At 40.2% G+C, this 27,915-nt stretch overlaps 1 protein-coding gene across 1 annotated transcript in view; it reads left to right on the forward strand.

Annotated features, from left to right (window-relative positions):
• LOC119410401 (proprotein convertase subtilisin/kexin type 6-like) overlaps positions 1-27,915 on the forward strand; it is a 300,210-nt gene that overhangs the window by 188,285 nt on the left and 84,010 nt on the right. Inside the window, exons 11-12 of the mRNA XM_037677312.1 lie at positions 18,771-18,844; positions 21,625-21,738. Of these exons, the coding sequence (XP_037533240.1) occupies positions 18,771-18,844; positions 21,625-21,738 (188 nt within the window). The remainder of the gene's footprint in view (positions 1-18,770; positions 18,845-21,624; positions 21,739-27,915) is intronic.

A 27,915-nucleotide genomic window follows, 5' to 3' on the forward strand; every position in this document is an offset into this window, starting at 1 on the left:
CAAGATATAGTTTACCCTCCAGGAGATATTTATCAGTACAACAGTAAACAATTGTAAAAAACATGATTTGAAAATTATATATATTAAAAACAAAAACAGCTACATTATAAAGTGATGTAAAATACTAAAAACAGGAACATGTCTGTTGGTTTATGCCATGAACTTAGCAGGTGTTTGAAGCTATTTAACATTTTATTTTATTCATTTATTCATTCATTTAAATGAAACAAAATTTTTAAAAAAAATCATCAAAAAGAAAACATTGAATGAAAAGAGTGAAGAAAGAAGAAAAAAATTCTTATATCTGCCCCTTATAAAATATAAAACAACTTTAAACAATCACTTAAATTAATCACTAATATCCACTTTAAAACTAGGAATAAAAATAAACATGGTTTGTGTTAGCAGAATTTAATTCTAATTTTAAAACTTATCCAACATTAATAAAACTTACCTCAAGTTGCCTTTTTGGACATGCATGCAAATATTTGTACAAATTATACTTGAGAGGAGATTATTACAGCCTCATATAAAACCAATGATGATGATATCAGAACTGGATCGGTATCGGCTGATACTCAGATCTAGGTATCGAGATCGGATCGGAAGTAAAAAAAGTGGATCGGTGCATCCCTATATGTATATATGTATTAACAGAAATACCCTATATATGAAACAGAAATTTTAAGTATAATTTATAGCCCAAAACATAAATTTCAATATCTGAAATTGTGTTTTAAAAATAATTAACTATTATAAAATTCTTGTAAAAACTAAAATAATTGGAGTCCTCACTGATTTTATAAACCAAACATCACTGATTCACTCATTTAGCACCACGACGGCTCAGTAGTTAGCATTGTTGCCTCACAGCAAGAAGGTCCTGGGTTCATTCCCCGATTGGACCTGGGGTCTTTCTGTGTGGAGTTTGAATGTTCTTCTCGTGCTTGCGTGGGTTTTCTCCGGGTACTCCAGTTTCCTCCCACAGACCAAAAAGCATACATGTTAGGCTGCCTTCAGGCCCAGGCCTCCCTTGCAAAAGAGATCTGTGATCTCAGTGGTATTTGCCTGGTTAAATAAAAGTTAATAAATACAAAGTAAATAAATAATCAAAAGATTGAAATGTTATCTTTTTTTAAGATTTACAGCTAAAACAAAGATTACACTGAAATTTAGGAAGGCCAATGAACTGGAATGCCTCTTTGTTAATCTTAATATTTTATTACAGGCTTATTTATCTAAACAATGAAATGAGAATAATAGTCGACTTAAGTAGGCCCCGTCACATTGGATGATGACCCTGTAACAACCTACTAGATCATGTTTGTAATGAAGCAAATTTGAAAAACCTCCCAAAGTGTGAAGTCAACCATAATGCTTACAGGTTTTTAATACTTGCTATATTGTTGTTTTTATTATTTTCCACATTCCTCAGTGACTGTCTTGCTCCCTCACCGTGCTGTAAATATCAAACATCATGATAGTACTGCTTGACATGTAGTACACGACAGCCCCACTCTCTGGACCCAGCCCTGGCATGACTCTCAGACTGTATCAGGATGCAGCTGCATGCAAGAAAATCCTGTCAGGTTAAACCTTATTGAGCAGCCTCAAATATAACACCTGAACTAGATTGTTCTATTTCGTATAGGCTTCGCCCTTTAACGCTATCGCTAGTGGATTTATCCCTACGTGCGCAGCGCAGCACTGAAAACTTTAGTCCATGCCCACCTACTGTGTGGGCCTCATCCCCGGTCCATATAAATTACGGTGAGACCAGGTAATCGGCTCCCATTTTTTCTTCAACCAGCTAGCTAGCACTGTCAGAAGAACAAAGAAGGAAAAGTTGTCCAGCTTTGACAGGCACAACCTTTGCTAAGGATGCCTGGGTCTCCGCCACGCAAACCTCCTGCCATCCCGGTGAGCTCTTCTTCCTCGAGGAGAAGCAGACGAGCAGCCTTGTTCAAGGTAAGCTTTTCCGTGGTGGGCCGCTACCCGCTGGACGACGTCATCGCCGTTTCTAACGTTTTTTTTCCTCACGGTAATCGAATGATTTCCTCGAAAAAGCCGATGTTAGCAGCAGCCCTGCTGAATGTTTTTTCGTGGAGGGCCGCTACTCGCTGGACGACGCCACCGCCTTTTCTAACGTGTTTTTTTTTTTCTTGCGGTGAATCGGATGATTCCCTCGAAAAAGGCATTGTTGGCAGCAGCTCCGCTGAGTGTTTTTTTCTGTGGTGAGACGCTATGCATGGGACGACACCACCACCTTCTTTGACGCAGAATCATGCAGTGAATCGAATGATTCCTCCGAGAAAGGCAATGCGGAGCTGCCCCCTCTCTCCTGGCGAGTGTAGTTACGGAAGCCGAGCGGCCGAGCTTTTGCTCAGCCACTCCGGATCTTCCCACGTCGGCGACCACACCGTTCCCAGCTGTCGGCGCCCTTCTCTCAAAGCTGCCCGTCATAATCCAGGAGGATGTTAACACAAGGGACTTTCCGTCCCTCGCCTCCCTCGACCCTGATCGGATGATCTGGCGGCAAGGTTGGCTCCGCCCCGGCTCGTCGCCCTGACCCCATCTGGCCTCGCTGTCCAGCTATGACGTCACACTGGAACGAGCCTGCAGCTGGGCCTGGCAAGCTGAAGACATCCGTCTCCACCTTCGCCTCCATCTCCAGAGTGGAGAGTTTTACTGATCTGTGTTTTTCCCTCGGTCATCCTTGTAGCTCCCGAACGCATAAGCGCTCCGTGGCTCCCGAATCTGCAGCGACTGATATTGTGTCGGCCATGGAAACTGCTGTGGGGCTGCGCTCTCCTCCAGGCAGGAAGAGCGATCAGGAGTTACCCAGAAATAGGTCAGCATCTTTGGGTCTGTCTGCTGAACAGATCTGTTTAGAAAAGATGGGATGTGGTACGTACGTTTTAGGGCGCACGAGTTGCTTCCACCACAACGTTGTACACATCAAGTGGACAGTTTTTCAGTGATGGTGCGCAGATAAAGGCATGGAGGCCATCTCATGTCCACTAGGTGGCATGCTGTCATTTTTACAGCAGCTGATGGACAGAGATCTAGCGTTCAGCACAATTAAAACTTATGCTGCAGCTTTTTCTTCCTGTCATGAGGGCTTCGGTGACAGAACAGTTCTTAATCACCCGTTGATGAAACGTTTCCTGAAAGATGTACAGAGACACAGACCGTTGTCACGTCCTCTAGCTCCACAGTGAGACCTAATGATGGTTCTGCATGCTCTGATCAAAGCTCCTTCTGAGCCTTTAGATCAGGTTTTACTTAAATTTCTGTCATTTAAAACAGCCCTGCTGTTAGCTCTGACGTCGGCAAAGAGAGTGAGTGTTTGTTTGCTCTCTCTGTTACTCCCTCATGTCTCAGAATTCAAGCTGACGGCAGTTCAGCTGTACTGCGTTTTAACCCGTTTTTGAAAACAACGTTTTGCGTTTTTGCGTTTTTGAAATCATCACAAGCTCATTCAGATCAAGAGTGATAACCTTGGATGGGTTTTATCCTCATAATTCTGAGAAGGAAGCAACAGCTCACCTCCTTCTGTCCCATGCGCGCATTTTTCATGTTACGTGGCGCACACGGCCACACTGCGCCGCTTTCAGCGTATGTTCGTGCATTACTGGGACAGCTCTTCAGGACGCCCTCTATCCACCCAGTGCCTCTCACACTGGTTGTGTGAGGCTATTTCTGAAGCTTACAGTTCATCTGGACTGGATCCTCCAGAGAATCTCAACGCATTCCACCATAGGGTTTTCATCCTCCATGGCTCTGCATGGAGGGATGACCGTGGAGGATATTTGTATGGCGGCTGCCTGGTCATCGCCATGTTCAATGATTCGTTTTTATCTATGTGATGTTTCTACTTTCTCCATGGCCCATTCTGTTCTCAGGGTTCTGACAGAATGATTATTATTTGTTTCATGGAGCCTCACTTTTGAACTCACACCTGCCTGCATGCAGTCGCAGTGTGAGATATATATTATCAGTCACAAGTTCATGACTGCTGATTTTATTGTTATTAATCAGTTCATCCTGAGAAGCTGTTGGTCTGCTCTGTTCATCGTTACACTGTTACAATTTGTATCCTTCGTTGTTCCTATACACAGCAGCAGGTCTGCTATCTCAGCCTTTTTTCCTCACCAGAGATCTTTCTCCGGTGCGTTCCTGCGCATGGAGCACGCAATTACGCTGTGCAAAGGCTGAGTGATGAAATACACGAAATAGAACGTTGGTTACGTACTGTAACCCCAGATTCTATGAGTATAGGTGCAACCCTTTAAGCTCTGGGCCTCACTGGTTCCTAAATGGCTGAAGAAAAAAGCTATTTGGGAGCCGATTACCCGGTCTTACCATAATTTATATGGACCAGGGATGAGGCCCACACAGTAGGTGGGCGTGGACTAAAGTTTTCAGCGCTGCGCGCGTAGGGATAGACCCACTAGCAATAGCCTTAAAGGGTTGCACCTATACTCATAGAAGCTGGGGTTACAGTACGTAACCGACATTTTCATGTCCTTGTTACGATCATACCCTAAATCAGAGGTCAGTTGTTATCTGGCTTCACATTTTTGATGACTGTCACACAGGGGCCTCACGTCCTCAATACATTGCTACAGCACTCTTTCATGCTCTGTCCAAAACCCTGATGTCCTGCCACCACCAAGATAAACCACTAGGACCTCTTTATGGAAGTTTTGTGCATGCTTGAAACCCTACATAATTCTCATCTATGTAATAGTGATTACTTTGATTGTGATTATGAGATCTATTGTGATCTATTGTGATTGTGATTGTTATTGTGATACTGTGATTACTTTACTACTGTAAGAACAAAAATATCTACATCTATTGCAGTACTATACAAAGTCAGGGAATTATTAAATGATAAAGCTCTGTACATGTTGTATAACACAATCATTGTTCCACATTTAATCTATTGCATTGATGTTTGTGGGAAAGTGTGTAAAACATTTACAAAACCTATTTTTATTTTACAGAAAAGAGCTGTAAGAATTATCACCAGAAAGCATTACTGTCACCCATCAAGCACATTATTTTATCAACTGAAGTTATTCAAGTTCCATGATTTGGTAGATTATAGTATTTTATCAGTTATGTATAGGGCTCAAAATAACACATTACCATTAAATATCCAAAGAAATTTTGTTAAAAGACAAAGTTGTTACAATCTTAAGGGGATAGAGATATTTGTCAAACCAAAATTCAGAACTAGTCTGAAGGGAAGGTCTACCTCAATCCAAGGAGTTGGATTGTGGAATGGTCTAGAGAGTGATGTGAAAAATGCCAAGTCAATGTGTACATTTAAGAAAAAGATCAAAGCTGAATTGTTAAAAAAGTATATATAAAGTAGCTTAGTGTGTGTTTTGTATTAGAATTAGAAAAATTAGAAAAATTAGAAAGAGTTATTCATTTTGTTCTGTTACTTGAAAATTATTATGATTGAAATAATTGTTTGAAAAAAGGGGCAGATATAATAAGATTTTTTTCTTCTTTCTGCTGCCTTTCATTTTAAATCTTTTGTATCTTTTTTATATTGTTATGGAATTGTTTTGTACTTTTTTTAAATGAATAAACTTCATACCATACTTTGCATGATTAATGCAGACCTGAAGACCCCACAAAGACCATCCATGTTTTGAATGTATTTTTGTTTATGTTTTTACACTGTAGCTGGGTTGTCATCCAGTGTCAATGACACCTAACTAATCATGAAAACGTATTATTTCAAAACCCATTCCACAGGTACATTTATTGTCTATAGCAAACCTTAGAAGGCTATTCTGCTGTGGCTTTTGTTTATAAATTCTTAAACATGTGATATTATCTAAAGTTGGTGTCAGATTGATGTCAGAGCTCCATATAAGCTTTGAACTTCTTTCTTCTTTTAAAACTTCTTTCTATATGTACAGGATTTGTACAGACAGTAGATAGTTGTTTTTTCAGCTGCTCCATTCATAAGAGGTCACCACAGTGAACTCACATGAACTCACATGGCAATTGATTTTACGCCAGATGCTCTTCCTGATACAACCACAGACCACCGAGCTACTACAGCCCTCTGTGTGGAGCAGAGAGCTGCTATCTAGAGCACCTGGGGGAGAAGATAGTGGGGGTTAAGGGCCTTGCTCAAGGGCCCAGAGTGGAGCAAATGAGGGTGGAGACAGGTGTGGGTGAAGTGAAGTGAAGTCTGAGATTGTCATTATTGTATGTTCCCATACAATGGCGAAATTAGTTCTCTGCATTTAACCCATCACATGTGAGATACACCCAGGTGGAGCAGTGGGCAGCTATGTAAGCGCCAGGGAGCAATTTGGGGATTAGTTGTCTTGCTCAGAGACACCACAACATGTGGGAATTGCTGGGAGTCAAACTGTGACTTTCTGGTCCCAAGTCAGCTGCCCTACCTCTACCCCATCTTAGTGCTTCATCTTTCCCATTCACATTTTGATGCTGGTGGCCGGGGTGGGGTGGGTGGTGGGGGGCGACATACCGGTGACCTTCTGATCACAAGCTCACCTTCTCTAACCTCTGTTCTACCACTCCCAGACCATACAAATATTTATTTTTTTCATTCAACCTTTATTTGCACAGGTTAATCCCACTGAGCTTCGGGGACTCATTTACAAGAGAGACCTGATTTTAATAAAGAATGTTGACAACAGTGGACAACAAAAGCCAGTCATAAAATGTGTATAGGCATACAAATTTAAGTTTCTCTTCTTAAATCAAAACAAAATAGCAACCTAAAGGACATTCAAGAGGAATAGTAGAAAAAAAAAAACCCAGCTAGATTATAAGACGATTTAGAAAACTAAAAAGAGGAACACGTCTGCATTGGTTTTTGCCAGGAACTTAGATGTTTAAAGTCACTTAGAGAGGTCAAAGTCGACAAAGTAAGACAAAATAGTAAAGTAAAAGACAAAATATGTATCTTAGAGGGCAGCACGGTGGCACAACTGGTAGAGCTACTGCCTCTCAGTGAGCAGGTCCACGGTTCAAATCCCGGTCCGGGGGCCTTTATAGGTGGAGTTTGCATGTCTTCTACTTGCATGCGTGGGTTTTCTCCGGGTACTCCAGTTTCCTCCCACAGACCAAAAACATGCATGTTAGGCTGATTGGTAACTCTAAATTGTCCCTAGGTGTGAGTGAGAGAGTGAATGGTTGTTTGTATCGTTTGTCTCTATGTGTCCCTGTGATGGACTTGCGACCCGTCCAGGGTGTACACCGCCCCTCACACAGTGATTGCTGGACATGGGCACTGGCGACCCCCGTGACCCAAAATGGAAAGAAGTGGGTAAAAGATAATGGATGGATGGATGGATGGATGTGTCTTGGATTACAACAAATGTATGTAAATATACTGTATCTTGAGCATTTAAAGCTTCTAGGAGTGAGGCATAGACATGAACTAGACAGTTTAACAAACATTAACTTCTTCTTTCGGCTTTTCCCTCTTCTGCGGTCTCCACAGTGAGTCATCCTCCTCCATCTCACTCTGTCCTCTGCCAACAGCACCGGTGGTGGTCGTTGTTAGCCCAGCCCTTGACCGATCTGGTATGGTTTCACTTTGATGAACTCGCATTATGGTTTTGGCAAAAGTGTTTTACATCGGATGCTGTTCCTGACACAACCCTCACCATTTACCCGGGCTTGGGACCGGCACAAGAGATACAATGGCTTGTGCTCCCTAGTGACTGGTTTGTTTAACAAACATTAATACAAGGTTTGAATTATAACTGATGAACTTTGGCTTTAATTAATTAATTAATTTATTTATTTATTCAGTTTAAGTTCTCCAAAGTTAGTTTTGTTTTAGTCTGAATATTTTTAAGTCTTACTTGAGCCAGCTGTTTAAACAGAATAGGCTTTAGTGGGTTCGAGTGTGTGCAGTGTCAGGGTGTAACACTGTGTCTGTGTTTCCACCTGTCTCCATCCATACACCTTAACTCCTGTCCAATGAATCATCGGTGTGAGTCAATCGCTCACTCATCCTGTTTGTCGGTTATTGTCCAACCCATTGTTTTGTTCACTTCATCACAATGTCTCCCTCTCTGTCACTTTATCTCTGTTTCTTTTCATTCATCCGTCAGTCTGTTTGTTTCTTCCTCCTGATGCTTCATCTCTGTAGTAGTCTACAGTCCTTTTTTTTAGTTTAGTTCAGATTGTTTTGTGATTGGATGAACTCCAAATCAATTGAAGTCAATCAATTGATCCAAATTAAAATCAGGAAAATATGTAATGTAAACAACCATTACTGAATTTAGTGACTTATTGACTTTGTTTTAAACAGTATGTAATAGTTTTTATCGCCTAACGGCAACCAGGCACAAGTGGGAAATTGTCATGTTTCCAAACATTCATTTCAGGAATGCTATAAAATTCTACAAAGTTGTAGTTTTTATGAGTAGTTTAAAATCAGTGTTCCCAATGTTGTGTCAGAACCTATAATTCAAAAATGTTGTGAATCAAAATTGTGTAATATCTGAATTGCATGCTTGTTTGAAAGAAGTGAAGGGAATTTAATGCACATTGGGGGTGCAAATACTGAGGCCAGAGCCTTGTTCAGTCATGTTGCACTGCATGACAATCAATCATGTCACCATGATCAATTTACCCACATTTGTTTTAGGGGAACAATGGATGGTGAGTCTTTTGTGCCAAAGATGGCAGAGGTCGTTCGTGTTGTTACAAGTGAAATGTGCAGAAGGCAGCTTCTCTAATATTAAGTGCCAATGCTCGTGGCACAGTTTGGAATTGTGTGGAGGAACTATTGATCCGGAGGCACGTGTTGTAATTAAGGAAAGGCATCAAGCCAATTGCTTTTTCTGGGAGTTCTACAGTTATTCCATCAAGACAAAGCCAGACCACATTAAAGCAGCACGACTTGTAAACACGGAGCGTGTTTCACTGGGCCGCCTGCAGGTCAGATCTGAAGCCTTTCAAAACTCTGCGAGTCAGCTTAAAAAGCAGAATCTGACACTAACCAGGGATTGTTTCACATATTAAATATTTTCAGGGAATAAATTAGTTAGAATGAATGCAAAAAATACCAGTAAATATCCTCAACTTACAAACAATCAAAATATTTAACAAAAAAATGTAACAGTAACTTTATAAACTTCTCTTTTTATACTTTTATTTGAACGTTGCTAGAGTCAAATTATAAACTACTGGCAGCAGCTTTAACTTTTTTTTTTAATTATTTTAAAAATCTGGGATCTTTTAACACCTTTACAGTTTATACATAAAACTGTAGACAACCTTTTAGCTTAGAATATTACAATGCTATACTGGTAATTGAAATTTTGGGCAGTGACTGCATTGGCACCATTTAAAATTTATTTTAAAATGTTCTAATCTTATTTTTGCAACTCAGAAAAAATTACTGATTTTGCACAAATGTTCAGTCTATTCTGCGTTAAACACTATTTATTTTAATCAGCTTAGCATGGCAGCTTACTTTTACAGTTGAGAGATGCTAAGGTGACTAATAATATCAAGTGTGTATAAAGATATACAGAAACATTTTAATTCAGATGTGAATAATCCCTCGTGGCAACTGACTGTCCCAACACATCACCACATGATCATTTAATTCTTTATTCTCTGTAGTTTCAGTTTTAGTGGATCCAAAGTTCTTTTGTATGACAAAATAATATGTGACAGAACTAAATAATTTTGTCCCACATTATAAAGATAGTGGCTATCTAATATTGCAAAATATTAAACAGTACTTTACATGTTTATATACAGTACATTACAGTACATTATGGCAATATAGTTTGTTTAAATGCAGCTGATATATTCAGTATAAGAATAAACAATATTTGAGACATTTATACGCAGAGTATGTATCAAGTTCATCGCAAGTACCAGTAGATTTTTGGTGTTTTACTGTTTTTTGCAAAGCAAATGACGTGCACATGCAGCACATCATGCTTATTTAACTACTGTACTTTTAAACGCATGCATAAACCTCTATTTCTAGGACCAAAAATCATATGTAGACATACAACTAAACACTTAAAGACCCAAACTGCCTGTGGTGTTCTGTACATGCGCTCATTAGGACCAGAAATCAGGGCTAAATCGGTGCGGTGTGTTTAAAGGAGATTGCAGGCATGCAGTTATTGGACTTGGCCTAATTGATAGATCCATTAGTAACACTTGTACAGATAGCATGGGAGGAATCTCAGTCTGCTCACAGTCACTCTGAGTGGGTTCATTTAGGCTCAGAGAGCAGCACATTAAGAGGAGATTACAGAGCGGTGTGGAGCTTCTTGCCCGTCCATGTCTTGGTTCTGTGAGACTGACAGAGACAAACTGAGGAAAGTGACACTACACAGAGCAGAGATGCAGTGTGTCTGTGTGTTCCGTTTAGTTAATTTTGCAGGAATATACTGTACATGCACTATGTGTAGTAATGACGCATTGACTAATAATCCTTTCTTTGTGATACTGATGCATATGCTTTGTGAGAAGTTCTGCCTTCATTCTGTCACTTTATGAAAAAAGGGCAAACCTCCATCTGTGTGAGTTCAGACTTTAAACTGCAGAGCTGCCATGAGGTGGTGGGCTTTAAACTGCTGCTTGTCTCATACCAGCACATGCTAACAAGTTTCACTGCCAGTGCTTGCTTTATTTGTATTTTAGTTTTATAACACGAATGTTAGACATAAAGAGCTTCAATAATGTAACTGTTGTGATGAATCTAACAAAGTTAAATCAGGTCCTCCGGATGGATTTTTTTTTTTTAAAAGCATTCCTCCCATGCTTTTTTTTGTTGTTGTTGTATTTTTTTATAATAATAATAATAATAATAATAATAATAATAATAATAATAATAATAATAATTATTATTATTATTATTATTATTATTATTATTATTATATTTAATCCATCCAGAGGACCTGGCATAACTTAATTATATTTTTCTACCTGGATTTCAGAGCATGCCTCAGAATACATTGTTATGAATCTAAATGCCTAAATCTCCTCTGGAGGCAAACATGCATGTGATGTCATATAGAGTGAAACTGGTTAGGGTTTAAGAGTTTGCTACTCCTGGGATCTTTTTAAATAAATAAATAAATAAATAAATAAATAAATAAACAACTGCATTTTGTCTCTTGTTTTCGTTCACCTTGAGTGAAGCTCATTGTGGGATTACAGCGTCATCTTTACTTTGTAACTGTTTAGTCCACACGTTGCTTTGGTTTGTAGATGTGTGGAGGTGGTTTACAACAACTTTTTTCAATTTATACACAATCACTAGATACCTATTTTATATTTCACGTATGCATTTATAGTTTAGAATAAAACTGAATAGCCAGATTTGATGGAAGCGATAATTTGAGTGCCTGCCATCTTGGACTACAACAAGGTTTTAATAAATTTTTGTTAACCCGTATTAACCTGGACATATTCATTACAAAAAAGAAAAATTCACAACATTTCATCCAAATTTAGAATTAAGTTTTAAACTAATTTCTTGTTTTTCCTGACAATAAAAACCATCACAGTGGTTCAAATAGTGCAATCTAACTTTTTATGAAATGACATTTGAAAATCAAAGTAGTACTCTGCATGAAATAGTATAATATGTTGATAACATTTAAAAACAGTAACATTCTGTTGTGGCTTCAGAAAGTATTCTGACCCCCTGTACTTTCTGCAGTTTTTTCATGCTGTAGCCTGGTGATATAATTATTTAAATTATCCTTTTCCTGTCAATAATCCACACTCAGTACCTCAACAAAGAGACTAAAATATCACATTTTCATGCTGTAAGTATTCACTTTACCTTTTATTTAGTTGAAACATGTTAGAGAGCATAGAGACTCAAGTCTTTGTTGGATTCGGTGCAACAAGTTTTGCACATCTGGATAAAAATGATTTTCTGATATCCTGATGCATGCTCATTAATCCAGGCAGAAAAAGCTAAAAAATGTTAAGTCTGGTCCTCTTGGACTTTTTTTTTTTTATTGTTGTTTTAATTTGTTTTGCTTTGTTTTGTTTTTTGAATGTCCAGAGGACCAGACTTAACTTTTTTTTTTTAGATAATTTTCTGATATAGTCGTTCTACACTTAATGCTCATCAACCTCCTTCCTGAGAGGAGTGGGGCAAAAAGTGTGTGCTGGGTGAGTGTGGTCCTTCATGAAGGTGGGCCTGTGATTGGAAGGTTGCCAGTTCAACTCCCAGGACTGACATCAAAAATGTGGTTGGAAAAGGTGAAGCACCCACACCTGCCTTCACCCTCATTCGCCCCACTCTGAACCCTTGAACAAGGCCCTTAACCCCCACCATCTGCTCCCCCGGGTGTCCTAGATAGCAGCTCTCTGCTCCACACAGAGGGCTGTGGTAGCTCGGTGTCTGTGGTGTCAGGAAGGACATCCGGCATAAAAACAATAGCCAAGTCTTCATTCGAGTTAGTTTGCTGTGGCGACCCGTTAAGAATGGAGCAGCCAAAAGAAGAAAAATATGTTTATTTTTGTTCTGATGCATGCTCAATAATCCAGGTAGAAAAATCCAAAAAAGTTCAATCTGGTCCTCTGGACATTCAAAAAAACAAAAAACAAAACAAAGCAAAAAAATGTAGAAACGTTTCGTCTCTCATCCGAGAGACTTCCTCAGTCTGAGGAGCTGTATTCAGCCCAGTCTCTTAAATAGCACCTTCTCAGAGTGGATCAACCAGTTTGCTGCTGACAACCAAAACCAACTGATCACATGCTCAAGAAGGACCATCAGCCTAACAATGGGTCATTAGCACACTGATGGCTGTTTACTGTTCACAGAGGGCTGAGTGATACTAGCAATCACAGCATTGTAAGAGGGGGACAGTTGAACCCGGAGGCCTCCACCCCTGTTTAACGATGGACGATTTCTTTTCACAAAGATGGCCTCCTTTACTCCTCTCTCAAACCATCGTTCCTCTCTGTCCAAGATGTGCACATCTTCATCCCTGAAAGAGTGACCGCTGGCTTGGAGATGAGTGTAGACCGCAGAGTCCTGGCCTGATGATGTTGAACTTCTGTGCTGGGCCATCCTTTTGGCCAGTGGCTGTTTTGTTTCCCCGATGTAAGACTGATCACAGCCCTCCTGACACTGAACAGCATACACAACATTACTCTGTTTGTGCCGGGGGACTGGATCTTTGGGATGAACCAGTCTTTGCCGTAATTTGCCGTAAGCACCGGATTATAGAGTGCATTAAGCAAAACAAAACAGTCTGATAAGTCAAACTTTATTCAACTCATTCACAATAACCACATAAAATTGGTTCAAGGTGAGTGGCACAACCAGAATTAATACATAAGGCACACCTGATTATAAGGCTCACTGTCAATTTTTGAGGAAATTAAAGGATTTTAAGTGCGCCTTATAGTCCAAAATATACGGTAATATTTTTCTGTGGTAATTATCAATGTTTAGAGCAGGTGGACTCCAAGCGTGTTGTAGGAACATCTCACCACTGATTAAAGGTTATACAGGGAGGCACCTGAACTAAATTTCATGTGCTATTGCACAACATTTTACAAAAATTATGTTTCTAGTTTTCTCATTATGTGTTACTGAGCATAGATTAAACAATAGGAGCAACAGAACACAACTGGAAATGGTGACGGTGGTCTGAATACTTTCTGAGGTCACTGTTCACATCACACGCATTATGTTTTGTTTGACTCTCCATTCAGTCATTTTTAGATTAATATAATTGGTTCTGTGCACGTCAGCTTCCGTGTTCGGGGATGTGCGGCTGGGTCACTTCCGGTCTATTGAAAATGTTGTTTTATTCAAGGTGTTTGCAGAGCTTGCCCAAGCTGACGATTAACGATGTTCATCGCATTGACTAGATTAGATAAACTTGATTAGATTAGCCTAGACTATTACACTAAGTATGTGATCATATCAACTCTTTTAGAGCCAAATAAAATGCACTTGCAAGCTGTCTGACAGCCTTTTCAAACTTTTGATATGTATAAAGCTGACCGAACAATGCAGCTTGTTCTCCCTGCAGAATTCTATTTTCAGTGGTTGTTTATGGGGAAACGTTTGAGTCATGCTTCCAAATGATAAAGAGCTGGTTGTGTTTTCCTCCAGGTTCTGGTCTCTTTCTGTTTCGTTCATCCCTCCATCTCTCTGACTCTTCAGTTGCTCTTCTTTGGTGTTTTCTCCCCCTTGGCTGGACACTTTGTCCTTATGCTCTCTGTCTCCTTCTCCTCATGCCAGTCCTCCTCCTCCTCCAGTCTGCCTGCACCCAGTGTGAGTGATAAATTATTCGTGGGCATGCTCTAAGGGCCCAGGGCTGCTCATTCCTGCACACAGAGGACTTGCATTGATCCAGCCTCTGGTTCAACTTAATTGGAAACCCAGTTACAGCAGCTACAGACACACTCTCACACACAAACACAGGGCGCGCACACACACATGCAAACATCCACGTCTATGTTTGGCAAAATGGTATAAACACACACACATGGCGTAAGACACTATTGTGCAGTAATATAGCACTACAAATACTAGGCGCATGGTTATTACAAATGTCAACATAATTACTCATCACACGGACACGTGCACAACCTCCATATTTATTTATTTATTCAAGTGCAGCAGAATTAACAACAACGGTAAATATTTTTGACAGATAATGAACACACTTGCAAATGCACACACAAATTAATGCAAACACTAAAATTTGAAGGATAAGAACAAGTGGACTGATGGAATGAGTGTGTGCGTGCATATCCTCACACACACACTCATTGTATAATCACAATCTGCATTCTCAGCAGTGCTAAAGTGGAGTAACAGTCCACAGTGGAGCAATATATAGGCCCAGGTTTATCGATCTGACTGAGACACTGACTATCATAGAGCTAATAGATTACATCAGACACATCGAAGTGGCCCAGTCAATGAGGCCTGATCCTATTAACTGGGGATTTGTAAACAGTTGTGTGCTCACTGTGACGGCTGCTGTACTGCTTTGTGAGCCTTATCGAGGGGACGATGGCTGTGAAGGTCTGCAGGATGCTCGTATGTTCGTACGTTCAGGTTGCAGACCAGTGGAACCAGTGCACACAGATTGTGGGAGCCTTCTATTCAACTCTGTTAGCGCTCCACTAAATGCTTTGATTGGATGAAGTATGCTCTTCTTCTCCAGTTTCATGGGTCTGGGCATCAAAAAGTTGAGTGTTTTGATCGTTGTGGCTGTCCTTAGTGCAGTTTTCATTTTTGTTAACCCTTGATCATTTGATCATGTCATTGATTGCTTGTTCCTAGCTTGTTTATTGGTCATTATTTTGACTTTATTGTTTCTAGACTGTTGCTCATGACAATATTCTGTCGGTAAGACGATGTTCAACACTTCTGGGTTAGAGTTTTAGTCAAGGGGCCAATAAAACATACTAGTTACAGTAAGTATGTCTTTACAATGTCACAAATTCAAACACCAATCAAAAGAACCAAGCAGAACTATGCAGAAATTGCCAGTAGTTAATAGTAAGAATGCTTATTAAGCATATACAATATTGTTTTCCAGTTTTTCTTTAATATTGTCTCATTGAAAACAAATAAATCTGTCATAACATCCTTCTAACCCTTTGTGCTGTTTACAGCCTTTTACTGCTCAGTTCAGCTTTTGTTCTGCTTCTGCTTTTCAGCATCTTTAACCCAATTGCAGTTTTTTAACACATTTTTTCTGCTTTTTTCCAGCTAAATTTTGTTCCTTTTAGCTTCTTTCTGCTAATATTAGCTTCCTTGTGCTTCTTCTTTTTCTTTGTTATTTTCAGACTTATTTTTCAATTCAGTTTATTTATATAGCACTAAGTCATCTCAGGGCACTGTACAGAAATATTCGTATACATAAATCCATCCATCCATCCATCCATCCATTTTCTTCCGCTTATCCGGGGTCGGGTCGCGGGGGTAGCAGCCTAAGTAGAGAGGCCCAGACTTCTCTTTCCCCAGCCACTTGGGCCAGCTCTTCCGGGGGAATCCCAAGGCGTTCCCAGGCCAGCCGAGAAATATAGTCCCTCCAGTGTGTCCTGGGTCTTCCTCTGGGCCTCCTTCCGGTGGGACGTGTCCGGAACACCTCACCAGGGAGGCGTCCAGAAGGCATCCTAAACAGATGCCCAAGCCACCTTAACTGGCTCCTCTCGACGTGGAGAAGCAGCGGCTCTACTCTGAGTCCCTCCTGGATGATCGAGCTTCTCACCCTGTCTCTAAGGGAGAGCCCTTCACTGCAGACGCTGCACCTATCCGCCTATCGATCTCACGCTCCATTTTTCCCTCATTCGTGAACAAGACCCCAAGATACTTGAACTCCTCCACTTGGGGTAGGACCTCCTCCCTGACCCGGAGAGGGCACCCTACCCTTTTCTGGCTCAAGACCATGGCCTCAGATTTGGAGGAACTGATCTTCATCCCGGCCACGTCGCATTCGGCTGCGAACCGCTCCAGCGAAAGCTGTAGACCACGATCTGATGAAGCCAATAAGGCCACATCATCTGCAAAAAGCAGAGACGCAATCCTAAGGCCACCAAAACAGATCCCCTCAACACCTTGGCTGCGCCTAGAAATTCTGTCCATAAAAGTTATGAACAGAATCGGTGACAAAGGGCAACCTTGGCGGAGTCCAACTCTCACCGGGAACAAGCCGGTGATGCAGACCAGGCTCTGACACCGGTCATACAGGGACCTAACAGCCCGTATCAAAGTGCCCGGTACCCCATACTCCCAGAGTACCCCCCACAGGGTTTCATGAGGGACGCGGTCAAACGCCTTCTCCAAGTCCACAAAGCACATGTAGACCGGTTGGGCAAACTCCCACGCACCCTCCAGGACCCTGCTGAGAGTGTAGAGCTGGTCTAGTGTTCCACGACCAGGACGAAAACCGCACTGCTCCTCCTGAATCCGAGGTTCGACTATCCGATGGACCCTCTTCTCCAGAACCCCCGAATAGACCTTACAAGGGAGGCTATACATAAAGAGTAAGTTAATAACATAATTTATCTAAGGAGAAGACTGCTTTGAATTTACCTCCATCGCAGAACTCTCATCTTGAGCAAGCATGAAGGCGACAGTGGAAAGGAAAAACTCCCTCGTGAGGAAGAAACCTTTAGCAGAACCAGGTTGAGGACAAGCGACCATCTGCTTCGACCGGCTGGGTTTGTTAGGAACAGATACACAATGGCAGGTCAAGAATCACATGATAAGATAAAAATAGTATCAAATGAAAACAATTCATTTAAGGAAATAAGGTCAATTTGTCCTCCAGTAGTCTAAGCCTATAGCAGCATAATAAGCCAAACCTAACTATAGGATTTATCAAAAAGAAAGTCTTAATCCCAGTCTTTAAACTGGACAATGTGTCAGCCTCACAGACAGAAACTGGAAGTTGGTTCCACAAGAGAAGAGGCTGATAACTGAAAGATCTTCATTCCATTCTGCTTTTGGAAACTCTAGGAACTGCAAGTAAGCCTGCAGTCTGAGAGAGAAGCTCAGCGGATGTTTTGCAGGGTTTTTTTTCCTCCCAAGTTTCGCACCCCCAACCCCCACCCATAACTGTAACCGTTTTTGTGGTCATTTGAGTTTCTTTCTGCTTGATTCAGCAAATGTGTGCTCTTACAGTTTCCTTCTGGTAATTCCAACGTTTTCAGCTACTTTTCAGCTAATTTTAGCTGTTTTGTGCTCCTTTTGGCGTCTTTCTCCTAACCTCAGTTTGTCAATTAATTTATCTACTACTTTCCTGCTCATATCAGCTTCTTGAGCTCCATTTGGTTTCTTACAGCTTCAATTCAGTCATTTTTAGACAAATTGAGCTAAAATTTGGTCTGGTAGCCAAGAATGATCCAATGAACCATATACCAGTAGTATGCATGTATGTTTTTATGCAGTGTTTTCTTGAAAATAAGGTTTTAATTTCCTTAATTTTTTCAGTCATTGCTGTTTAATTATTTTACAACTGGCTTATTAATACTTATTTTGTTTGTTTGTTTGTTGGTTGGTCACTTTGTCTTTATATATTTTTTGTTTTGATCTGGTATAACACATTTTATTATAACACATTTTATTTTACTAACCTCTGTATAAAAGGAGTATTATTAATATATTTGTTTTTAATTTAGTTAAACTGTGTGCCAAAGACACATCTTCTGCATTAAAAACACTTAAAGCACTGATTCATCGCTAAATCCATTCGTTTTTACACAAATCTAAATGCACCGTTTGTAAAACAGTTGACTTCTCCGTCCATCTGAAGTCCAATCCATCATTAGGAACACTTCTGTTCAACCAGCACCACAGTTAATGCTGGTTGTGGATTTTTCTGTTTAATCTTCTGGTCTAAACCTTTTCACGTGTTCCTTCAGGGGGCTGTGCAGCAACGAGAAGTAAAATCTGAGAAAGGGGGAGTAGCAGTGTTCTCAGCCAGCAGTGAGCTTTTCAGAGCAAAATGACTTTTCCAAAATAAATAGATCTGTGTCACAGACTGCCAGGAGAGAGAAAAGTCCTCGGTTCAATAATTAATTCCTGAGTCGAGGGTTTTGGAGTGCCACTGATTGGGCTGATATTTTTTAATTCTGTTATGATACAAAGGAGGCCGTTTGAAGTAATTTGTCCCAGAGAGAGCGGCTTGGAATACCATACATGCTTTGATTTAGCAAAGCAAATTTAATTTTGTTTGCTTTATGCAAACCAGCCGGGGCCATGGGGCTTTCTCTGATTCCACCAGAGGGGTGATGTGGTGGTGCTGATGATAGAGGTGGGGGAGTGCACACAACAGAAGCACACTGCTGCCGCTAATATGTAACGCAGAACGTGCACTCGCACACACACAAACACGTGCAGTGAGCAGCAACGGTTCAAAAGTACAAAGCTCGTTCCCCACATGCACACACTCGCAGTCCAATTCCTTTGAAATCAAAGCTTTAAATAATTGTTTGTGCATTGTGTTTTGTTTTCTTACATCCTTCTAATTTTAGTGTTTCCGGTGTTATTCCCATCAAGTTGTTCTAGCTGCCTCTTCTTGGTGCTTGCCATGGTTTTGTTTAGTACTACTAATGAAAGTTACTCTCCTCCAAAAAATTTTTCCACCAATATGTGAGTGGAATACATCAGAATAAATCTGTGCCTGATAGTTCATGAGACGTCCAACACCCGGCAGCTGAATAATGAAGAGGCTACTTGGTTTCTTTTTCCTCTGTGTGCAACTTTTCTTCACATCTAAGTGGAACTTTTGACATAGGCTAACGTTACGAAAATATAAATACAGAAGAAGCTGACTACATGCATTATGATGATGTCATTGATGATGGTGGAAATAAATCCTTACCATGTAGTACACTTTTAAACACCTTTTTTAAATTATTATTTATTTATTTGGATCCCATTGCCGTAACAATGGCTACTCTTCCTGGGGTCCACGTCATAAAAAAACATTTATTACAAAGACAGTTACACACACTTAATATAACATTTGTAACAGCCTTCCATCCATCCATTATCTTTTACCTGCTTCTTCCATTTTGGGTCATGGAGTTCGCTGGTGCCCATGTCCAGCGGTCGCTGTGCGAGGAGCAGGCTACACCTTGGACAGGTCTCCAGTCCATCACAGGGCCACGTAGAGACAAACGAGACAAACAACCATTCACTCTCTCACTCACACCTAGGGACACCTTAGAGTTACCAATCAGCCTAACATGCATGTTTTTGGTCTGTGGGAGGAAACTGGAGTACCCCGAGAAAACCCACGCATGCACGGAGAGAACATGCAAACTCCACCTAGAAAGGCCCCTGGACCGGGATTTGAACCAGGGACCTGCTCACTGAGAGGCAGCAGCTCTACCAGTTGCGCCACCGCACTGGCCCATTTGTAACATATGATAATTAATTCATAAATGTACAATTATATCCCTTTATATGATAAAATAATTTAGCAGGGCTCTTTTAAAAGCTCTAACAGTTGTTACATTTAACACAGATGAAGGAAGAGAGTTCCATGTTTTCATTCTTCCAAAAATATCAGTATTTTATCCAGCGTTCCTGTCGCATGGTGGGACAATAAAACAACCTTTTAAAGCATGCCTTGTAATATAATTGTGTAAAGTTTGGCTAAATAAAAGTCGGTTATATAAAACATTTGGTATCTTAGATACCACAATTTTTCTAAAAAAAAAGCATAAAATGGCAAATTCAACCTTAGGCCAAACCAAAGGCCAACTTAATACTTTGTGCATACTGATAATATTTGTAGATTTGGAACAATTCAGTGCAAGACGAGCTGCTCTATTTCAGACCAATTGTAGTTTGGTTAAGTATTTTTCTCTGGACCACACCATCAGACAATACTGCAAGTTACACAAGACAACTGTGTTAATAATTTGAGGGATTAATTTTAATGGTATATAATGTATACATCTTTTTTTAACAGCTAGTTGTCTTGTCTAGTCGTCTGCTGTCCATAGTAACTCCCAGAAGTCTAATTTCTTCTACCTGAGTAATGGCTGCTCTATTTATAGACAGGTTTGGTTTTGGTTAAGTTTTTAATGTCCAATTTGATCCAGATATTATGCTTTTGGTTTTATATAAGTTTAAAACCAATTTATTTGTATGCACTCAATTTACAACTTGTTTAAATTTGCTGGCCAAGGTGCTGGACAGTGGCTCAACAGATGAATCTGACATATATTGTGGTATCATCAGCATAGATCACTGCCCTGGCATGCTGCAGAACAAAACGCTGGCCATTAGTGAAAATTGAAAAGTTTTACATGATGTTAAATATATATTGACGGTGGAAATAAATCCTTACCATGTAGTACACCTTTAACACCATTTGTGTGTGTGTCATTCTAAGAAATGGCTGTGAGATTGAAGCAGAGAGCGGTGATATTTTTTTCTCCTAATAAAAAAGCTGTTCAGATTGGGTGCCTGTGCTGTTTTACTTTACTCCATTCAAATCATTTTCTTAGGGAACAATAATAAGTGGATAAAGCAGAAAAACCCAATTTCCTTTATGCTTTTTATGCTCTGAAAGAAAAAAAAAAAACCTCGTTGACGACCCTTTGGTCTTTTGTTATAGAAAACTGAGCTAATATCCTCCAGCTCTCTGCGCAGTTTAAAGGTCTTAATTGGATTCCATTAGTATATTGCTTGACATGACACTTGAGTCTGCTCTATTAGAATTCCCCTGCCTGGGATTAAAAAGAGGACTTTCTCTACATTTAGCTCTCTGGACTCTTTTGTTAAGTATCAAATATTCTTTGTTGGATTCACAGTTTTTGACGCCATTATTAAAAATGGAGGCTTGACTAAAATATGTGCTTTTATGTATAGAGGAACTGCTTTTAAAGGCAAGGCAGTGTCTTATTGCAGCAGCTTACTGTAAGTATCAGTAAACCTTGCAGTAATACAGTGTAGACTTTTTATATGAGCTCCACTGAGCAGTCCACCAACATCCTGCTTAAATCATGACCTGTTTTATGTTTCCTGTGAATTTCTTTCCAGTGTTTTCCTTGTGGTTTTCGTTGTCGATCACAAACTAAAAGATGGACATGCTTCAACTTATTCTCTTTTATGTTTCTTAGTTCGAGGCTGACATGGAGGGATGTTCAGCATCTGATTGCCAAGACAGCAATAATTCCAAACCCTGAAGAGCCCGGCTGGATCATCAACGCTGCAGGATACCATGTGCACCATAGGTACTGTGATACGGCCACGGATGCTATTTGAAATGGTTTTGAGCACAAATATGCAGCATCACTATGCTCAAAGAAAACCTGATTTATTCATCAGTTTAATTTGTTTGTCTAGTTATTTCCTTTGAGTTAAGCTTTAATGCTATGCACATAAATTATTATTATTTGTAATCATACATATTAGCCATACCAATAAAACATCTCGTTCTGACCTTGATAGTTTGTAAAGAAAATTGCCAAAATGTGGATGATCTTTGCAGTCTTGGCTTGTTGAGTCCCATATTATAAACACAGTAAACCTCTCACTTGTGACAGTGTGGCTGTCCACAATAGTTTTAAGCAGGCAAAAAAACTTCTGTTTCTAGGCCCAGGTGGTTTATCATTGTGGTGGAGTAGTGCAGTCCTGCGTGGAACATGGGGATTGTAGTGACAGTGAATCCATGACGTCCACTGACATAGCTTTGTTGTTGGGGATTTGAATTAAGACTGGCAATGGCCTCATGCCTATGTTACGACTGCGATCATGACAAGGTCATCCCAGAACATCTGTGATATCCATAACTGCATCCTGGTCTGAGACTGTCACGTCATGGCAGGAGTATAATGCTCCTTATGGACAAAGACATGGACTGGAGTTGAGTGGGATATCTTTTTGTTCTGGCACCAAACCTTTAGCAGCAGACACTTTGAGTTTTGAACCTTACTATGCTGTTTTAAACTGACTAATGAAACTGAGTGCAGCTCACTTTGGCAATGTTAAACAATGTTTTTTAGACTATGCCACTGCTGTAAACTGAGACACTTTTAGAACAAGCCTCAGCTTTTTTTATGTTTTTTCTTGAGGGCAGGATGTGGTCAGTCTGCTGTGAGATGGTGCAGAAGCAGAGGCTCACACAAACATGTCTGTGTTGCTTCTATCTTCATGGTCATTTGGTATAGATAAAATCTTGTCTTTTTATCTTTTTAAAATCTAACTCTGAAGTCCTGTGCAATACCCAAACACGTGTTAAAGCTTATACCAAATTGTGAATTCATGTCCATTTTTACATCAGGAACATATTTCAGCCAATTGAGACGCAGGTGTGGCATAGAGAAGAAAACTTTCTGACATTCATAATGTTCTTGCTGGTCTCTGCGTGTGTATGAATAGCCACAGTTACATTATAAATGTTGTCTGTTTTGTGTAACAAAGTAACTGTTTTAAGGGACCACAGTCAAAGATGTATTTCTAATTCTGTGCTTTTTACTCTAATTCTCAAACTTTCTCTTTTTTGACAAGAGAAACAGAAAATAAAATGTGAATGAAAGCAGATTTATTCACAATATGTGCACATTATAGTACAGAAACTGGAAGCAAAACAAGATTTCAAGAACTGGTAGAATGTAAATGTGACACATTAAATCTGTTAATTCCTCCGGGACACAGTTTACGAACATTCAAAATTGTTTGGGGGAAACATATTGAAGTTCTTGCTCAATAATCCAGGTAGAAAAATCCAACAAAGTTAAGTCAGGTCCTCTGGACGATTTCTTTTTGTTGAAACATTGTGTCTTTTATCCAAAAGACTTCATCAGTCAGAGGAGCCACAACAAACTCAGTCTTATAAACAGCACCTCCACATAATGGGTCAACCAGTTTGATGGCAATAGGATGGTTTCTGGAGTTCAGCCTCTCCCCCACTGACTTGTTTGAGGCAGCCATGACCAAAGTGGTTCAAAACATCCTAATTCATGCTCAATAATCCAGGTAGATAAATCCAACAAAGTTAAGTCAGGTCCTCTGGACAGTTTATTTTTGTTGAAACGTTTCGTCTTTCATCCAGAAGACTTCTTCGGTCTGAAGCGCTGCAACAAACTCAGTCTTATAAACAGCACCTTCGCATAGTGGATCAACCAGTTTTCTGGTGACATCCAGAACTAGCTGTTCACATGTAAAAGGAGGACCATAAACTTAACAATTCATCGTTAGTGCCCTGATGGCTGCTTGCTGTTATTCACAGAGGGCTGAGTGATACTTGCAATAACAACAAAGTCCATGCTCAATAATCCAGGTATACAATCCAACATTTTTCAGTCAGGTCATCTGGACAGTTTCTTTTTCTTTTTTTTGGGCTGAAACGTTTCGCCTTCTATCCACAAGGCTTCATCAGTCAAGGAAACACACAACACAAAACTGATTCTGGAGCAAACTAGTTATGTTGGTGCTAAGATGGTCTCTTTGTTACTCCACTGCTGGCCCTCTTCCTTGTTGACAGTTGTGTCAAACTGGTTGAAAACAACAAAGTCCATGCTCAATAATCCAGGTCTACAATCCAACATTTTTAGCAATAACAGCATTGTAAGAGGGGAACAGTTAAACCAGCCACTAGGGAGCACAAGCCAGTGTATCTCTTGTGCCGGTCCCAAGCCCAGGTAAATGGTGATGGTTGTGTCAGGAAGGGCATCCAACGTAAAACCCTTGCCAAAACTATAATGCGAGTTTATCAAAGCAAAACCATACCGGATCGGTCGAGGCGTGTTAACAACGACCACCACCGGTGCTGTTGACAAACAGGGTAAGAAGGTGACAGTTGAACATGGAGGCCTCCGCCCCTGTTTAATGATGGGCAGGCTCTCGCCACAAAGATGGCCTCCTTTACTCCTCTCTCAAACCATCGTTCCTCTCTGTCCAGGATGTGAACATCTTCATCCATGAAAGAGTGACCTCTGACCTGGAGATGAGTGTAGACTGCAGAGTCCTGGCCTGATGATGTTGCTCTTCTCTGCTGGGCCATCCTTGATTGAATGACTTGATGCAGTTTTGATTTGTGTGAGATAAACTTTGAACTAGTTCTTGTAAAGTGTAAACTTGTACAAACTGCTAACAGATCTGTGTGTCCTGTCATTGCTTTAGTCCTTGTGTTTCCTCCCTAGTGTTTTTCCTCCTTGTTGCTCAGCTCCTGTCACACTTGTCTCCAATCCTAATCATCCCAGGTGTTTGTCATTTTGTCTTGTTAGCCTCCTTATAAATACAGTGTCTTTGTGTTTCCTCCTTTGTCCGAGGATTGTGCCCCCAAGAATGTCATGTTCTGTTTCTCCCATCATTTCCTCACTTCATGTAAGTTTTGCTGCCTCTTTGTTTGTGTTTGAATAAATAGACTTTATTTTTACCTGGGAGTCTCCAGTGTCTGCCTACATGAGGGTTCACCACTTTAAACAACAGCTTGTGTCGAGATCAAACATTTCATTATTTTTGGGTAAATGGGGATACATCGGAATTTTTGTTCTTTCAGCCATACTGGTGCAGTGTTTGATTTGTTGTGGTCTTCATGGGATTTTTATACTCTATTTTATCAAGAACTTAAGCTGCTATATTCATACCCATCATCTAACAACAGACTCATGCTCAGGCTGCTGTTTAATGCACCATATTAGATTACATTAGGATTGTTTAGTGTAGATGTTTAATTTTATATTTTATATTTTTGCTATTTTTGGGTGCAACTGGGACTTTGAATACATAATTTTGTTCCACCTCATGTACCACATGTGATGCAAATTACAAAATACAATAAAGAACCTTGAACTTGGTAAATTCATTTGACAGTAATAACGATATCCTATCTTGATGTAATACATGTATATGATGTAACTAGCTGTTACATCATGCTTGGTGAACTTTAGGACCTAGAAATCCAGCTAAGGTCTGGGCTTTTTCTGATTTTTAAGTATTTTTCAGCATGTGTTAAGAAGACTGTAAATCCTATACACTATTCTATATTAAAAATGCTTTGGATAAATTTAGCAATTAAGGTGACGTTTATTCCTCTTTTTGATGAATGAATCCATTTTTCTTAGCTGTGACAAATGAATAAAAGTTACATTTGCTTATCAACAATCTGTTAAACACAGTTACTACTATAATAAACATAAAGCTTATGGCACATTTTCAGAAGCAATAGCATAGTGTAAATGGTATAGAAAGCTATTATACCCCACGAGAAACATTCAAAGCCTCCTAAAGATTTTCTGAATGTGGAAAAGGTGTGAAATGTGGAATTACAGTAATTATCCCCACATGATGTCTGAATGTAGTTTCAGTTGCAATAAATTGCTCAAACCTCATTTAAGCCTGTTTAAATGACCTTGAATGTGGTTGACTACATTTTCTGGGCCATTCTAAAACCAAACTGGGAATTTTCAGGTTTAAATGAGCAGCATCAAAGGGTTTAGTCCTGGTTGGTTTTGCAACCCTTAACAGATCATTTAGTTTAGTGTCTCGTTCACAAAACAAAATATCTGTTAAATGTGTGTTGTTATCCGTGTTTCTGGAAGCTACCTTAATCTAGTTTGGGCTTCACACAGCAGTAGTCTGTAAACATCAGGGCAGAGGAAAAGTGCAGCCTGTCACTGCAGCTCTTCATTCATCGGCTTGCTGTAGCCGTTCTTTAAGGTTTCACATTACTTCCTGTTATAGTTCAAACTGATCAGGAGTTTAAAATAGTAAAACATAATAGTTGTCTTATATATACACATTTTAGTGTCTGAAATTGATATCTAAAGAATTATAAACTGGGACTCTTGATGCTATTTGATATGATGAGCATGAAGCTTTTTGCAGTCTTTCTAATCATTTAGTTTCCATATTTTTCTAAATGTTGCACTCGTGGTGACTGTTTCCAGTTTTTATAACAGCATTTATCATCGCCCAGTTTAGCTCTTGGTTCAGCATATATCCAAAAAAGTTCAATCTGGTCCTCTGGACATTAAAAAAAAACAAAAAACAAAACAAAGCAAAAAAAAAAAAAAAAAATGTAGAAACGTTTCGTCTCTCATCCGAGAGACTTCCTCAGTCTGAGCTGCTGTTTTCAGCTCAGTCTCTTAAATAGCACCTTCTCAGAGTGGATCAACCAGTTTTGCTGCTGACAACCAAAACCAGCTGATCACATGCTCAAGAAGGACCATCAGCCTAACAATGGATCATTAGCACACTGATGGCTGTTTACTATTCACAGAGGGCTGAGTGATACTAGCAATCACAGCATTGTAAGAGGGGGACAGTTGAACCCGGAGGCCTCCACCCCTGTTTAATGATGGACGGTTTCTTTTCACAAAGATGGCCTCCTTTACTCCTCTCTCAAACCATCGTTCCTCTCTGTCCAGGATGTGAACATCTTCATCCTTGAAAGAGTGACCGCTGGCCTGGAGATGAGTGTAGACCGCAGAGTCCTGGCCTGATGATGTTGATCTTCTGTGCTGGGCCATCCTTTTGGCCAGTGGCTGTTTAGTTTCCCCGATGTAAGACTGATCACAGCCCTCCTGACACTGAACAGCATACACAACATTACTCTGTTTGTGCCGGGGGACTGGATCTTTGGGATGAACCAGTCTTTGCCGTAACGTATTTTGGGGTTTAAAAGCCACTGGGACGTTATGTTTAGAAAATAAACGTCTCAGTTTCTCTGATACTCCCTCAACATACGGAATGACCACTGGTCTGGGTCTGGGTTCCTCCTTTTCACCTGATGGCTGACTGGAGTCCTGTTTGGGTTTCTTCTCTGCTTTCAGGAAGGCCCAGTTAGGATATCCACATCCAGAGGACCAGATTGAACTTTTTTGGATTTTTCTACCTGGATTATTGAGCATGCATCAGGATGGTTCAGCATATAGGCACTTTCTTTGTTCAATAGAGCTACTGAGATGAAAGCAGATGTTATTGGATCACATTTAAATCTACGTTGATTGGCCGAGCAACTGAACAGTCTTCCATCACCTGCACTTTTAAAACTACATTCTCATTGCTAAAGTAGAAGCTACTCTACTCTTTCTGAATGTGTGCAGCATGAGGAATGCTGATCTGTCATATAGATCCACACCTCCAGCTACAGCATATTCCATTGTAACTGTTGGTGAATGTCATATCGCACATGTCACAAGTGCAATAGAGGCTGCGGTCTACCATACCCGACAAGACGCAGGCTGCGCAAAGATGCCCCTAAGACAGTCCAACACATAATAGCATGACGTAAGATCCAGGCAGGCAAAGCAACATGGAGCACCATAACCAAGTTGCTGGAATAATATGCAGGAACATCTGTGCTGAGTATGGACTGGAGGTCCCACAGGCATGGAGACTCCACCAACTGTGGTGGAGAAGAGTCTCTCTCTCTCTCTCTCTCTCTCTCTCTCTCTCTCTCTCTC

This window comes from Nematolebias whitei, chromosome 5, assembly GCF_014905685.2.
Source record: "Nematolebias whitei isolate Nwh7 chromosome 5, NemWhi1, whole genome shotgun sequence".
Lineage (NCBI taxonomy): Eukaryota > Metazoa > Chordata > Actinopteri > Cyprinodontiformes > Rivulidae > Nematolebias > Nematolebias whitei.